Raw genomic sequence first — 16,517 nt, 5'->3', positions numbered from 1 at the left:
CCACACTCTCTATTTCTGAATTGAGAAAGCTCCTCGGATGAGAAGCGAAACGTCTTCAGCTACAGAATAGAAGTCCAGTTGTTTTTGTTTTTTAACTTTTTTTGAATTTACCATGGCCTGGATGACTGAGAATCTACACCAGCATAAAAACACACAACATTACGCTCCCAAAATTTAGCTAGTCAGACAGTTTTGTGTTAAACAGATAGGCTGGTCATTTTTGAAGTTTTGTTCACTTTAATAGTTATCAGTCATAGAGCATGGAGTATGGAGACAATGGTAAAGTCTTTGTCAAGGCTAGGCTAATGGCTAGCTAAACGATGGTCCATTTTATAATGTTTTTCAGGCTTATAAAACAAACGTGACTTCAGCTAATATTAAAGCTCTACACTTGTTTTACACAGTTTGCTTAGCTAATTGCTGCTGTGCAGAGATGCTCAGGTGTATGTTAGAATCATGGCAGCTGTTACGTCGAGACGCGTTCCCCCATCAGATACAGTTCCCCCTGCGTCTTTTTGCCGTGTAGGGGGAACTGTATCTGATGGGGGAACGCGTCTCGACGTAACAGCAGCAAACCAGAAAAACGCAAACTTTTCAGTTTTTTCCCCCAAACTAACCGACTGAGTTGAGTTAAACTGTTGGATACAGCTAATGTTAACTAAAAGAGGACTATAGCAGTACGGCACCTTGAGCATGTTAAGGCTACTGGTGTTGTTGTTTATGTTCAAATGTGGGTACTACTAGTTACATTTACTTGAGTAACCATCCCTGTTAAACTCGTCTGACGCCGGGCTGTTTTCATTAGACCCACATGCCTGCAATATGTTTTTTATTGATCTGAAATCTAATCAGAAATGTCATGTTTTCATTAGCTGTAAGCAACAAATCGTCAGCATTGTTCATTAAAATGGTACATTACTGATGTATTAAAATTAAATACGATAGGTACACTTAAGGACATTGTATTAGCCTTTAGGTAATACAGTCGACAAGTACTTTTACTTTTAATACTTAAGTAGTTTTAAAAGCCAGTACTTTCTTACTTTTACTTAAGTACAAATGTTAATGTGGTAGTTTTACTTAAGTACATTGTTTGAGTACTTTCTCCACCACTGTCTAAAAGTTAACTCAGCTCCTGATGTATTTAACAGCCTCAGCACCACCAACATACACACGGTCTAAGCTCAGCACACATGCATACGTTCCACACAACTTCAGAACCGAACCTTCATTAGAAGCGAGCGCTCGCTCTGTTCCAGTTCTTTCCTCCAGATTTGACTGTTCTAAACCTCTCATATCCTCTATTAACTTATGAACGACTCCGACCAAGAAGTCAACAGGGAGCGTCAATAATTAAACGCGAGGAGACAAAAAAAAAAGGGGGTTACTGAGACTCTGGATGAAACAAAAGCTACATTAGGACTTTAGAGACTGCTGGATTGGCACAGGGTTTAAAAGGTAGACAGAGCTCCGCAGAAAAACTTCACTTTTAATTCTTAAACTTGCAACTATAATAATTATTTATTTGCTGCTGATTTTTATTTTTAGAAACATTTGAAAGGAAACACTGTTAGGAAGCTACAAACTCAAATGATGAAATGCCCTGTTAACAAAGACAACAAGAACTTTATAAGTAAAATTACATCAGTATTTGCTCACAAGCTCCCAAAATATAATTATATGGTTGCTGCGCTAAGAACTGCTAATGATTTAGTACATTTTAAAAGAGCAACCATACAGCTAACTTCATTAGCTCAACTAATTAACCAATAAGAAATGTGATGTAATGCAACTCATTCCCATGGTGGCCACAGCGCCTGTCCGCAGGCTCGGTGCTTTAAATGACTCTGATGATGACAAAGGGGAATTTCCGTACTGGTGAGGTCAAATTTGAAGCTACTCGATCAAACGTAAAGCACTAATACTGCTGACAGGCTGCAGAGGCTTACAGTACGGCCTGTGTATCACACAACTTTATGGGAGTCCTGGTCAGTTAGGCAGAGTGCTGAGCTGTGTGAGATTAAAGCGAGCCGGGTAAATCAAAGGCTGTCCGAGAGACCAATTGGTTACAGCACTTGTGTTCTGAATGCTGAGAAGGAGCCGAGACCGGAGAAATATGCTCCATTCCTCAGACGTACCTCAAGCTTCTTGCCATCTTCATCATACACGGACATGGTCACCTCCACATTTTTGGGTGTCGTCTTACTCCCCTTGTCGAAATCCCCCAGAACCAGAGTCACGTAGATGTCGTTTCGGACGTCACCTTAAGAGAAAAAATGAAAAGAAGTGAGAAACCCTTGCCGCTCCTTGGCTCTAAAGAGTGTGTTCAGTTTTCAGTGGCAAAATTAGACATTTTGAAGCAAATATTCACACCTGACTCACTCGATTTCATAACTAATCCTATCAAAACTGTAATTAGAACATTTTGCAGCTTTTTGTAAAAATCTTTCAGACTAATGAAGCAAAATGGGAGCCTTGTTAAAATACTCAACCTGGCATAATTATCTCAGGGAAGCCCATCTTTCGAGCCACGGCTGTCGATCGATCCACCAGGTGAGGGAAGTCCTTCCTTATCTGATGGATGTCTCCGGGAAGCAGCTTCAGCGTCACCCACAGGCCTTGGTGATGCAATCAAGAAAAGCCAAGTGGGAGACCAGAGATAACATAATGAGAGGACAGCACAAAAGAAGAAGTGCCTCGGGACAACACTAAAAACAGATTTCTTCTTGTGATTTCCTCTGGCATTTGTCAGAGTGACATGTAATGGCTCTGGGGTGAGACACTAAATAGAATCTACCAGAAGGGATTTGATTAGGAAAATATATTAACTCGGGACAGGAGTGTGCGCGCGCAGCTCTGTCAGGATTTCGGCGCGCGTGTAACCGAGTAAAGGCCTCTGTCGAACTCTGAGTCTTTATTTGCTTTCACTTTGCAGACGCCGTTTAGTTATGAGTGACACCTTCCCCGCTAGCCGAGCTGGGGGCCGTTTGATATGCGAGCGCGACCGAAACAGCTGCTCTCGGTGCGCCGCCATTCCACCCCAGCGTGGGTCGGGGGCAGACCTGACATTTATACAAGTACATCTTCATCGGGCGCGACAACGGTCGCCCCTCCTCCCAGCAGACGGCCAAAAGACTGCTCCTCTAACCGCCGAGGACAAATTATTAACGGCATTTTCAAAAAGACCTACAGGCGGATTTCTGAGATGCTGTAGTCATGGAAACGTGGGCGACTATTTTTGCTATGAACCGTAATTAAAAAAGTAAGCACAAAAAACAAATATGTTTTTTTTTATTATTATTGGAATATGGGACAATTATATTGCTTTTCCAGTATATTTTACAGCTGAAAGTACAGCTTTTAAATAAAACATGTTAAAAGGTCATGTGTGATGTTTCCTATAGGTTGATTACGTGTTGGACTTTCGTTATCAGAGTTTTGGGAAGAAAAAAACAAAAGGAAGAAAATTCATAAACCCACTTGACATTTGGAGTAAGTCTTCTAATATATATTGTAAATACTGCATTGAAGTAGGACAGTAAAAGGCCATATCGCCTCTCAATTACACTATTATAATGCACTGTATGTCAGCCAGGCTCGGTTTACTACACCTCGCCTTGATTTTCCCAACTGGAACGACCAGCCAGCGTCTCCTTATTGTTCCGGGATTGGCATTAATAAAAGCAGTGGCTGTCCCAAATCTGTGCGGGCAGATTAACTTCTCCATATTTGCACCAACTCTTCTTTTTTTCTTCTTTTTTGAATGACAAAAAAGAACAATATCTCCATAGATTATTTGTATTTTGTTGCACTTGTAATTTTTCTGTTTTATTGTCTTTTGTTTATATTCTGCTACCTTTTAGGTAAATTGATTTTACTTGACAGTAGAGCACTTTGCAAAACTTCTGTTGTTTTAAAACACATACAAAACATTGACCTTATGATCATTTTATGACCCAGTAGAAGTGTAAAGTGGTGTACTACTTGAAAGAGACGCTGTCCTCTGTCTGTAATTTTCTTGTTTCTTGTTTTTTAGCAGAACATGTAAGACAAAATCTGGCCTCCAAGAGGTGCAACCTTTAGACAAACTGAGCAAACGGCAGCCAGTAACAGCATGAAGGTGTGAGGATTATAAAACCTCCTGCAAATCAAATCAAAGCTTCCTGCTCCCTTGTTCTTCTCCATGATTGCCTGCATTACACACATAAAGACCTCTGCATACAATCAAACGACACGGCTCCTTCCCATGAGCTTGTGTGGAGGTATGCAGAGTTATGGGGAAAAAAACAAACATATGTTTATGCTTTGAGTATTAAAAGCTTGGCAGCAATCTGTAAATAACATTTACTTTATCTGGTCCTTTTCTACACACGGGCTGCAACTTAGCAGAAGATCTGTGTTAAATTTAAAACCGTCCTCCACAGAGCGAACAAAGGCGGCACCGCACCACGTCGCTCACAGATTCAAATTTGTGACAGCTATTTTAAGCCTCTATTGTGCCTGAGTGAGTCAGCGTTGAACAGTCAGATACAGATGTGGAAACAAACAGAGTAAAGCAGAGGCACGAGGCAGGGGATTTGAACCGATCGCTATGTTTTCGTATTACTCACACCTGCACCGTGTTGCTGACTGCCACAGCTTTACGCTACAGATTGAAAAAGGGAGGGGGGGGGGGGGGGGACAAACAAGATACAGTGAAATTACAGACAGAGTGAAACACTTTTAGTGGGTCTTATGTGATTACCGAAAGGGATTTCTTTTCTACAAGTGTGCACATTGTGATTTTAAGGATATTCTGCTTAGCCTGATGCTAATGAAGCATTGTGGTGGATTTGGTGACAATTGAGAAGACTCCTCTCAAACGTTAAAGCATGTAATTCTTTGGACTCAGAAGGGATTTCATTAAGTCCTGGTTTTATATATGTAATCATACAGATTAGCAACCTAATTAAGTTTAATGAAGTTTGGCAGCTGGGTGATGAGTTTCCTCCTCTGTCTCGTTCCCTGCGTGCCGCCCGTACCTTGGCCTTTGTGATTGACTTCTTTGGCGGTGATAACTTTGTTGATGACCGTCTGGAGGAAGTCGTTCTCCCCTGCCACCCTGGGTGAGAAACGGGAGATGTTGAGCTGCTTGTGGCGAACGGCATCGTCCAGCGTTAGCCTGCAGTACGCACACGACGGGCAAACGGCACAGTGGGGCAAAAAAGAGACGGCGGGAGTGGAGCAGGAGGAGGTCGTGAGGAGAGGAGCGAGACACAAAGGAAGAGAGTGTGGGAGAAAAGAGACACACCAAGGAGTGATGCAAACACTATGACAAAGACAAACGCCACTTGTTAGCGGTTAAAAGTGAGCAGGATGGGTCACAAAAGAGACAGAAAAATAATCATTTAGGAAATGAGGCCTGTTTTAGAATCCAAATCGCCACTCAATCGACTCCCAGTTGTCAAACTGTAGGACTTAAAATCTGAAACAGCAAAACGTAAAATCAAGTATATGACATTTATTATCACAATGCTTTTGGGGAGTAAAAGAAAAATAAGTCTGAGTGGTTTAGACTTCCTAAGGGTTCATAAGTGAATTTATTGAAACAGAAGATAAGATGTTATTTGGAAAGCAATGCAGAGTGGCAGCTGTGTGTGAGACAGAAGATCAGAAGATCCTTAAAAAAAAATCAAAATTCAGAAAAAAATATTGGTAATGTTTGAATGAAGAGCACAATTAGTCTACTTCAGTTTCTTCGAGTGAAGGATTGTGGGTATGCAACCAATGCAGATGGACCATTAACCATAAAAATCTAAACTCCAAGTGAAACTCAGAAGCTGAAGCTGGAATAGAACCAGCTTCCCTGTTGGTCTTTAATATATATACAGTCTAAGAGATGAGTGTCGTTCTCCAAAGAGTTAACAATCCAGAGCCATCGAAGATGATGTAACATGCTGATTGGTCAAAAAGATGACACGAGCTGACACCTGATCACATTCATCACATACAAAAACAGAAAGATGATCGTAAAAAAAAAAAGAAACTATAAACTGTAAATGCAGCTGCAGCATAAAAGATTAAAATCTTTAGTGTATTACGCTTCATCACAAAGTTACTCTGTTTAATATAAACTCTACAGGAGCAAAGCTCGAGCAGCACAAAGACCAAACTGTTCCTCGTTGTCCTGACAGCAAATTGCTGCCACTTTGGAGCACTTTAACAAATACGTGGAGCAATGCAACGTTCGAGCTCGTCTTTCTGGTCCTGGAGCTTTACTGTAGCAGGAAAATAACAGACGGCATAACGAACAAACACTTATTTGGTGGTGAAGCGAAGCAGTAAACGATGAAATGTTTATTTGTTAAAAACGCTAACTTCTAAATCCGAACTTTCTGCCTTTTAAGAACGCCAACTTCACTTTTTTTAAATGCTATCACACATTAACTTTTCAATCAATCAGCATTTGCTCAGTGTTATTGCCTGCACACAAGTGGACTTGCATTAGTTGAAAACCAGCCTGAGGGACTTGAGTTTGATGCTGATGGATGCCTCCATATAATCAATACTTCAGACTGTCTTTACTGCCTCCAGCCCTAATCCCAAAAAAACAATCCAAGCAAGGAAAAAAGCATAAAAGAAGAACTATATTTATAAAGCAAAACATTTAAGGACAGCCACTGCAACACAGATGACCCCCAAGTGTCTAATAAAAGATATATCTTTTATATTTGCGTACGAATTGGTCAAAAATTGAACGAAAAAAGACAAAGTGGCACAATTTATTTAAAACTCTATAGAAATACAATTTTAGGTTCATTTATTTAAACTGTAAATCAAACTCTAATATATAAAATTTAATTAAAAGATAACTGCAAATGCATAAACACAAATTAGAACTCAAAACTGATTTTTCCTGATAAACGGTAGATTAAACTGAGATCCTTCATTTTGAATATAATTGCTTTCAGGCTTCATCTTTTCATACCAACATCAAATTTCCCTTTCTGCGCGTTACTTAAACGTGAAGACAGCGTTCATTCCAGCCTCAGACCTACATTTAAGAATTGTTCGAGAAAAACAACCAAGAAAGATTTTCATCCATAAAGTGCATTTCTAAAAGCCAGTTTTCCATTTCCATTTGAACGACCAAAACCCAAAGAACATCACTGGGTGAAATTCTCTAAATGGCTCTTTCACTTATTGCTTTTGCGGGCTTTAAAAACACATGCCTTAATGAATCACGAAACCCAGTTTTTTCCTTTTTTTTTTTAAACTTGCTGGGTTTTTCAGTGGCTAATAATCACATTTAGACATAAATAAGCCCTTGTAGAACCTGCTCTCCTCACAATGAACGGCTCTAATTTCCATTACTTATACGCGCAGATAAAACCTTTAAGCGAGGTGATCTGCCAGCTAAACTACTTCAATCTGAAGGATTTTCAATTATGCAGGAAATCGCATTAGGGAAAGAAGTTATTCTGACTTACAAAAAAAAAAAAATGGTGGCAGGTAATAAGATTGCCTTAATTGAGTCATGGGGGAATAGGGAAGAACTACTGTCTTGCAATCCCTGCAAATGTGGTGTCAAAAGTTTTAAACTTGGAGGAAAAAAAAAAAAGATAACCAACAACTGCCGTAAGTCGGATATTTTACATAAAAACAGGCAAAGAAAGCGCAGAGAAATGAATGAACGTTATTTGTTTTGTGCTGCGCCAAAAATGCACTCACGGCTGAAACGGGATGAAGTGTTGCTTGTCCTCGTCGTCCATTTTGCCCGTTATGATGTCGGTGACATCCATTACTAAAAAAAAAACAAAAAAACGAAAGAGTGGGTTAAAGCATTTTCAAATAAATTAAAAACAGCCGCAGTAGCAGCCGCAGCTTTTCTTTTATGAGCACTAATGAGGGCAGGGCTGAAGAATAAGAGGATTTCTCTAGTTTTGTGAACAGCGTCATAGGAATTAAAGTAAGTCTGAAAATAAAATGATGAAACATAAAAATCCAGATTATTTCAAGTTCTGTAAAGACAGACAAAGCCTACATAACTGTGATGCAACACTTTATTAATCTGATGGTGTAGAACTAAACAAAACGAACTGATGTTGCACAGTTACCGCGATTTTTCCTCCTATTTTTTATTTTATTTTTTATGGCTGTGTGAAAAGAGCTCTCTGTAGCTTCCAGAGAAACAGGAGGTACAGTCTTGATTTTGTCCCGTGCACAGGTTACTATTGACGTGAATGAAAAATGACGCTGGAGCAGCTTCACATATCGTTTATTGCCCTTCAGGCTAACAGTCCTGCATGTAAAGACCTCCAGGAGTGTAAAGGTAAAGGTCAGCAAATCCAAAACAAAAAAAAATAAAAGACTTTTCTTCACAATGTGGCAAAACGGATGTCTAAGGATGGGCCTCTATAAATCAGCTTGTCATTTATCTTCTCTTCAAGTGGAACTTTAAAAAAAAGGGGGGATACTCTGAACGAGAGACAATTGTCTCTTGGACAAATTCAGGCAAAATGCCAATCTAATTAGTTTACTATATGCGTGGAAGCTTGCCAACAGGAGATAAATCAAACTAACCCTTCCCTCTGCTTTGGCTGGATATATCTGAAATTCATCCAAGAAGGGGGGATCGTGTACGTGAGTGATGAAGTCGGAAATCTTCCTCAGTCTGGTCACGCCCCTCTCCCCTCGTTTTAGGAATAGGATTTGACTGTATGTTTTAAAGTTTGCTCCAAAAGCTGAAGTCTTCCCCAAACAACTGCACTCATATATATATATATATATATATATATATATATATATATGTGTGTGTGTGTGGGCTTCGCAGGGGATTATACATCATCTGCACACAAAATGTCAGCGAGAAAACAACAAAAACTGTTTGTACAAACCTGTCTGATCTCGGTCTTCCACTTGAGTTTTGCTTACTTTAACTTCTCTGACAAAACTCACTTTCCCAGCTCAGAAACAGGTCTGAGCATTAAAAAAAACAAGAATTCTGGCTCGATTTAAATGTCCTTAATCCGAATATTCTTTGGTAGGTAGCAAGAATCCTAGCCTTTGATTTATGATGACATGCTCGTATTACGTGATTTGCCTCCTCATTTATGTTCTCTGTTTTTCCTCAAAGTCACAAGGAGATGTAATCTTCGGTCAGAAGTCGCTCATGGAACATGAACCGTCTTTGCACCCTTGTCCCGGTGTGAGTTACAGAGACATCTTAAATCGGACCACCTGCTGAGAATGGATTACTCTAAAAGTAGGATTAGGAACCATTTGAGTACTAAATCCACGTCTTGTTACTTAAAAGCTCCAGGTTATTATACTGCTTCGATATGAACTGCAGAATGTTTTAACTGGTTTGCTTTATGCTGTCTGTTTCATTTTTGTTGCGTTTTAATGTGATTCCTGGTAAAACAGCAATTAAATAAACAAGAGTACCACCGACTGTAGATAACACACTCATCAGTACTTATGATGTACGGAACAAAGGGTTTGACGTTTCTCTGTTACTCAGATGTGAAGCTAGAGACAAAGGGGTCGCCTGTAAACTTGACCTTTGACCTCATGGCCTTGAAATGGATAGGGATCATCCTTAACCCATGAGATGGGCGGCAGTGGCTCAGGAGGTAGGGGTTTGTCCTGTAATCGGAGGGTTGCTGGTTCAAGTCTCTGCTCCGGCTGTCTCAGCCGTTGTGTCCTTGGGCAAGACACTTCACCCGCCTTGCCTACTGATGGTGGTCAGAGGGCTCGGTGGCGCCGGTGTGATGGCAGCCTCACTTCTGTCAGCCCGTCCCAGGGCAGCTGTGGCTACATTGTAGCTTACCACCATCAGTGTGTGAATGTGTGGATGAATGGGTGAATGATTGTAGTGTAAAGCGCTTTGGGGTCCTTGGACTAGATAAAGCGCTATATAAGTGCAAGCCATTTAGCCATTTACCAGATGTCCAGTTGTTTTATTTGAGATTTTTATGTTCAAGGGTTATCAATTTACAGCCCAGGCAAGAAATTGTCTATAAAAATATGTCTCATCTTAGGACGGGTTTATAAAAATATGACTAATGGTAGCAGCCATGTTGACTGTTTTGCCCCGTGGCGTCAAGTCAGATGATCAGATAACTTCTGTAGTTGCTTTAAACTATGAAAAAAAACAGCACATGTTCAATCATCATATTGTGATATTAAAGCTGAGTTAAGGCTCGTTTCTGAGATAATAAAGTGTTCTGTAAGGTGTTCTTTAACTACTTTATGTCAGCATCATATTAGTGTGTGTTATTGACCGGTTTAGATTTACCTGCCACTCCAAATGGCCGTCTCAGACCCGAAGTCAGCTTCTTGGTGTTGTTGTCTCTCAGCTCCATGCGTCCAACTCGGACAATCTGACACACGAAGCTGATCTTTTCCCTCTTCAGATCCTCACTGCCCAAGTCCTGAAGAGAAGAGGCATTAAACAGAATGACTTCCATCGCACGTAGAGTCGTAGACACATCCAAACTCCTTCGATTCGTAGATAAGATCAGGAAATCCCTGGAAAATTAGCATTAAAATCCTGCAGACTTTCTGTCAGATTTGACTTTTGGCCCACGGCGGTAAAGTGCTTCCACTGGTGACCCCTGGGCCTCCATTATACGGAGGTGACAGCCTTTGTAAATACATACAGCATGTCAGGATCTTACTGAGAGAGCTTAACAAACACGAGCTCTCTGCAAACAGGCTCCCAAATGCCTCATAACATGGCTGAATAAACAGTGCTCTACAGACACGCACACACAATCAGAAACTTCCACACTCTCAAACACACCCACCGTGAACACCGCCCGCAGATTATGAAGCTGGTCGATGTCTTTCACCAAACCCGAGCTTGACCATTTCACCAGGTAGTTCTCACTGTAATGAAAAAAGAAGAAAAGAAAAATGCTCCCGTTTCTGGTTTCTTATTTCCCCCTCATTCCAACAGAGTCGATTCAGATATCATAAAAATGTTGGTTTTTTTTCTGTCAGGCAAAGACAAAGAAATGGCAAACAATAAAAAGAAACATGAGAAATAAAATCATTTATAAACTTTGTCAGTTATTAATGCCAAACCTGCAAAGTGAGCAATAAACAGAATAAAAAAAAAAAGAATTTTGCATAAATCCACAGTGATTCCAGAGCCCTGCTCCACTGAAACGATCACCAGATCTTTAGGGTTGAGATGGATTTCCAGTCATCACTCTAAGCTAAGCTTTCTTAGATGAGATTCAGAACAGAACGCTGCAGGGCCGTTTTCGAAAATGCTTAAAATGCAGAGTCTTGCTGACCATTTGTCAAATGCTGGGATAACGCTGCTGATTGATGGCTCAATCTGTATTTCCAATTCCTCCTGCAATCTCTGCACGATTTCTACAATCCTTTAAACTAAGAGCAACTTCTGAACTGCAATCTCAAGACATGTTTTAACCATTGATTGACTCGGTCAACGAATGAGTCCCGACTTTGTTTTCCCCGATTGTAAAGATCGGCAATGTTTATTTACGCAAAACTAAAGAGCACATTGCTGTTGCCACGTTCTGGTTTCGGTGTCGGCCCAAAAAAAAAAAAGCTGGAACTGGTTTGAAAACAAATCTGAGCGTTTCATCTTTCCTAGAGAGATGTGACTGGGCAGCTGAGAAGATGATCGCATATGTGAGACTACGAAACGCATCACTGACGCTGACAACAAATGGAATCTCCCGCAAAGCTCACGGATTTACTCGAGATAATTTGGTGTCACATCCCTGAAATCTGAAAAGAAAAAGAGTCCTTGGGACAGCAGGATCCACTTGTTTCTGACTGCCTTTTACAGAATGCGTGTAAATACTAATAATAAAACAAAGACGGGCAGACAGGTGAATGTGCAGCCTGTGTGTTCACCTGATAAACTTCGACTCCACTGGATCGTAGAGCGACATGAGCACCTCTGCGTCCTCGCCGATCTTACACACCACGTTCTTCAGAGTCACGAACAGGGCGAACGCTGGCGTGGAGGCAAACTTCGCCTGTCTCGTCAGATCAATGTTTTGCCTCTGAGACTGTCGGGGAAACAAAAAGGTACCACAGTGAGTGTTGAGGATTAGTACGGTGGTTTTTAAGCACACGCGGCTGAGCCTCAGAGCTACGAATCGGGACGGCTAATAGCAGCAAAAACGAAAATGGAAATGTCAGCCACAGTCTGGGTCCTGATCGGATTCTTTGCGACTCATTTAAATGAAAGGCCAAGCGTTCCTGAAAGGAATGCATATCACCCGCCACCTTTCAGAGCTTTAAACTAAAACCATCTTATGATGAGAAATGACAACGTTGACGTCACTTTGGTTGAACTTTCTCAGTGACCTCATGACATGTAGCAACGAGACGACTCTCAGCTACTACCACACAAACTGACTGAGGTACAACCATCTTTGTGTTGGCTAAAATTGATTAGCTGGGGCGGACATCTTGATTTGGGTCAACTCCAAATGTGAATGAGTTGTAGATGTACGTCCAATAATTACTTTCTGAGAGTTCCGTTAAAATCTATCCAGTGGGTCAGGGGATATTTTGAGGACGGGATATGTGTTGAGGATGACTTCAGCCGACTACCACACCAAATTTTAGCTCAGCGCCTGTAAAACTGACTGAGTCGTGAACATTTTTGTGTTTTTAAAGATCAATTGGCCGTGGCGGCCACCTTGAAACGGGTTGGCTCCAAAAGCTAATCAGACGTAAATGTACTTTCAATGACAACTTTCTGAGAGTTTCATTAAAATCCAGACAAACAAACACAAGGACAGGGACAAAAAGGCTTTGCCTTCAGTGGCAGGCAATAAAAATTCTATTTAATCAATCAGAATATAATATTCTAATATCCAGTAAAAGAACTTAATATGTGATTCCCCAGATGTCTATCAAAAGTATGCAGGAGCCACATTATTATTATTATTTATATTGCCTATGCATATGCAATAAAGCCCTGATTTCAAAGGTTACATAAGATGAAATCCCATGACTGCAGGGCATTTAACACCTGGACCTTTCTGCATTCTGTCAACTGGCATTCAGGTGTGAGGCGCCACTGAAGAGCCAGGTAGATTGGAAATCTGGCCGAGTTCCTTGGCTTTTTGAGGAGGCAGCCAGGCGTTTTCTGTACGCCAGGAGCGCCCCCCCCGCTGTTCCGACTTCAACACTAAAGTTGTGCCAATGCCGGTTCTCAAATTTCAGATTAAATACGGGGGGAAAAAAAAAATGAGGCCAGAAGTTTGTAAACATTCACATGCACTTGGCAAACTTTTAATTTTGATCCTTAAACCGCAGCTTTCAGTCGTTCGACTCCGCCCTCGATAATTTAATTGACTGAACTGCGTTCTGCAGCGTCGCAGACAAGGATTGTAACATAATTCTGGAAATGAGGGGAGAAAAGCAGCTAAAAAGAAAATTAATAAAGCAAGATCAAAAGAGTGGAGAATAATGTTAGATCTCATCAGTGCGAGAAAACTAAGCAAACAGTTTCTACACCAACTCTTTTAGTTTTATACAGAGTAATACATTACATTGTTTTTCTTTATTGTAACAACTCTTCTTGATGATAAATCTTATATCATTAGAAAGCCTGATTACTTTCTGTGAAATGGAGTCACATTTGTTAGGAAACTGTATTTGAGGGTCGAGCAGCAGAGTTCTGTATCTGCGTTGAGCCAAACAGCTTCTTCTGTGATTGACGCTTGTTTTTAGCTTCTGGTTGCTCGCAGGTGTTGACAATCAGGCGCCTGATTGTCAACACCTGCGAGCAACCAGCAGCAATCCCATCTCTCCACAGTCTGGAGCTGAACTCCATCCTCCGAGAAGATGCTCGCCTTCACAGAACGGGGGGGGTTTATCAGAGACTAGCTCCAGGTTTTGGGAGTGGAGAGGACGGACTCACCTGCAGTCCTGACCTCAACCCCACTGAACACCTGTGGGATCAGTTTGGGTTTGATTTGTTTCAGAGTCACCAACACAACCACATCGGCTGATTTACGACAGATGATGGTTGTAGAACGGGACGCCGTGAGCAGCAGAGGAGCTGTTCTGGCTGTGTATGGTTCTTCCACATGCTACTGAGGCCCAGTTTGTTAAATGAATAAATTGTTAAACTGCCAATATGTCTCATTTCTTCAGACTTTAATCATCCAATCAAATAAACCCCAAACAAGAGTCGACAGCAGAATAAGATGTTCATGGGTGTGACTCTGCTGCTCAACCCACAAATACGTTTTCCTAACAAATGTGGCTCCATTTAAGGGGAAATAAACAGCTTTTCCAACAGTTTAGGATTTAATGCTAAGAAGTACTGTTAAAACAAAGAAAAAAAAATCAACCAAACACAAGTTTCTTTACTTTTGTGCCAAGTTTATATCAATTAAAAAAAGGAAGAGGGAGATTTTTTATTATCAGTTGAGCTACTGATAGAAAACTGTTTATGACCCATTAAAAATAATGACCCGTTTTGGAAAGGTAAATAAGCGCTTTAGGTAAATAAATGAGCTAAAAAGGAGGATTGGATTCTGTAGAGGATATTTAGGATTATTAGGATATTTTAACACCCCAGACACTGCAGTGGTGTTTGTAAATCTTAAAGTCACTAAAAAAAAAAGATTCTTATTTTTAGTTGTGTTGATCCAAAACCATCGGCTGGAATTCGGTTACTTTGCTTCTTTTCCATCTCCCCAATGTTGGCTGATAGTTGAACACTCTGACTATGATTTTAGTCAAACACACCAAGAGGTTATCAAAGCTGGGTAACAAGACAAACTTTGTCCATGTGACATAATTTAAGAACTGGACTTGATGACAATGTTAAGTATCACAGTCAGAACACTGTATCCTCTCCAAACCTAGAAGATCTACGAATCACAGTTCAGAGTTGTATCAAGTATTCAATATGTGCTTTATCTGATTGGACTGAAGCATTAATTTCCACCTTATTGTTCTCCTACCAGCACACTGCTGTGTACTGTGTGTGTGAGTCAAGACAGGCAGCCAACAAGCAACAGAGATATTTCAGAATTTTTTTATTTATTTGTGTGCTTTCTGCTCAGGAGCTGCAGCTTACAATAATAATAAAAAAAGGTTTGAACAGGCCTTTTATTTGTTTAGTCAATGTTTCAATCTGCCCATTTGTTCATGTGACTGTGCAAAGTTCAGACTTGTGGCTTGTTGAAAAGATGTGTTAATGTTATTTTCCTAGAAAAACTGGGGCTGCTGGTGTCATATTGTGTGTATTCAGACTCTATTGTTGTCAATGTCCTCGAGAAGACTGCACGCCTTAAAAATGGGCCTAAACCATTCAAATAAACTAGTGGTGTTAGGTTTATAAAGATTTGAAATTAGTGGAAGTAAATCTAACTTAAAATGACTGTAAGCTTATCACAGACTGGCTGTGTCGACACATAAGAACCATTTTGATGCAGTTCTAGGCGCCTTTAATAACGTCTGGGTTAACCGTTAGTGTAAAAGTGCGTTCACAGACAATTAGTGAGATTAACCTGCGTTAGTGGCGTATCAGGAAAAGTCCCGCTAAAAGCAAAATGAAGCAAAACTGCAGTTTTCCAACAAACGTGAAGGCAATAAATTTGGATTAATGCGCTCTGAACCGCAGCAACAGTTACAGCAGACAGAAACAACCTCATTATCCGTGAATTTTAAAGGCTGAAATGTTTTGATAGAAAGATGCTACAGCTCCTCAGAAAAAGGCCAGCTCGCGGTTGTTGATTCAACCAGCTTGAAACCAATGTCAGGCCGTCTGTCAGGAAGGTGAAACAAACCCAAGGTGGATCATTTTTCCTAAAGGGCAGCGAGGCAAGTTTCTGCTTATGTAATTATTTGGCTTGTCAACAGAAAAATGTTACATTTACTGATATTTTTGTTGAATACATGTTTTATTTCTGCTCTTTCTCGATGCCGCCTTTCTCATATGACTGCAGAAAGTGCAGGGATTCATTCTGGCTTACTACATGGTAACGGGACCCGTCTGACTGGCTGACATTCAATGAGGCAAAAAAGGGCAGGATCGCTTTTTGTGCCGTGCCCATTCACACTGCTTACAACCGGGCTCACATTTTTCTTTAATATACTGTGTGGATCAAAAACACAAGTTCAGCTGAATGTGGCCGGACGAGCTCACCTTCTCCTCCTGGATCCGGTCCTCTATTTGCTTGGAGGCCGTTTCGTGTGCCCTGAATAGGCTGATGGTGCTGGTGAGCTCTGGGTCCAGTATGTTTCCATCTTTGTCTCTGACCACCAGATCAAGATCCAAATACCTGGCGTGATAAAAGAAGGGGGGGTTATTTAACAGCTATCAAAACGCGCCAAGATTTATTTCACTCTGAGACAACAGCATGCCGATTTTGCTACCTGACCACTGGTTTAAAACTTCATCGCAGCTGCAAAATGAAGCTCCACCATTTTCATTTTCAAATGATTTACTTGTCTCACTGCAGACACCACGAGAGCTTTCATTTTGCTGAAGCTAAATCCCCCCCCCTCCACCCCACACA

General features: G+C 40.8%; 1 protein-coding gene across 2 annotated transcripts in view; it reads right to left on the bottom strand.

The window, feature by feature from the left end:
* Nucleotides 1–16,517, bottom strand: part of dock1 (dedicator of cytokinesis 1) — a 194,476-nt gene that overhangs the window by 153,052 nt on the left and 24,907 nt on the right. Inside the window, exons 7-14 of one of the 2 annotated variants that reach the window (XM_037981021.1) lie at nucleotides 16,145–16,280; nucleotides 11,878–12,035; nucleotides 10,791–10,872; nucleotides 10,280–10,415; nucleotides 7,711–7,783; nucleotides 5,022–5,161; nucleotides 2,493–2,618; nucleotides 2,139–2,263 (exon numbers count right to left, since the gene is read on the bottom strand). In XM_037981021.1, coding sequence (XP_037836949.1) covers nucleotides 2,139–2,263; nucleotides 2,493–2,618; nucleotides 5,022–5,161; nucleotides 7,711–7,783; nucleotides 10,280–10,415; nucleotides 10,791–10,872; nucleotides 11,878–12,035; nucleotides 16,145–16,280 — 976 coding nt within the window. The remainder of the gene's footprint in view (nucleotides 1–2,138; nucleotides 2,264–2,492; nucleotides 2,619–5,021; nucleotides 5,162–7,710; nucleotides 7,784–10,279; nucleotides 10,416–10,790; nucleotides 10,873–11,877; nucleotides 12,036–16,144; nucleotides 16,281–16,517) is intronic. The other variant, XM_017437189.3, reaches the window with a different exon arrangement.

Source organism: Kryptolebias marmoratus, linkage group LG17 (assembly GCF_001649575.2).
Source record: "Kryptolebias marmoratus isolate JLee-2015 linkage group LG17, ASM164957v2, whole genome shotgun sequence".
Taxonomy (NCBI): Eukaryota; Metazoa; Chordata; class Actinopteri; order Cyprinodontiformes; family Rivulidae; genus Kryptolebias; species Kryptolebias marmoratus.
Note: the sequence above shows the minus strand (reverse complement) of the source record. Positions and strands in the feature narration are given on the sequence as shown.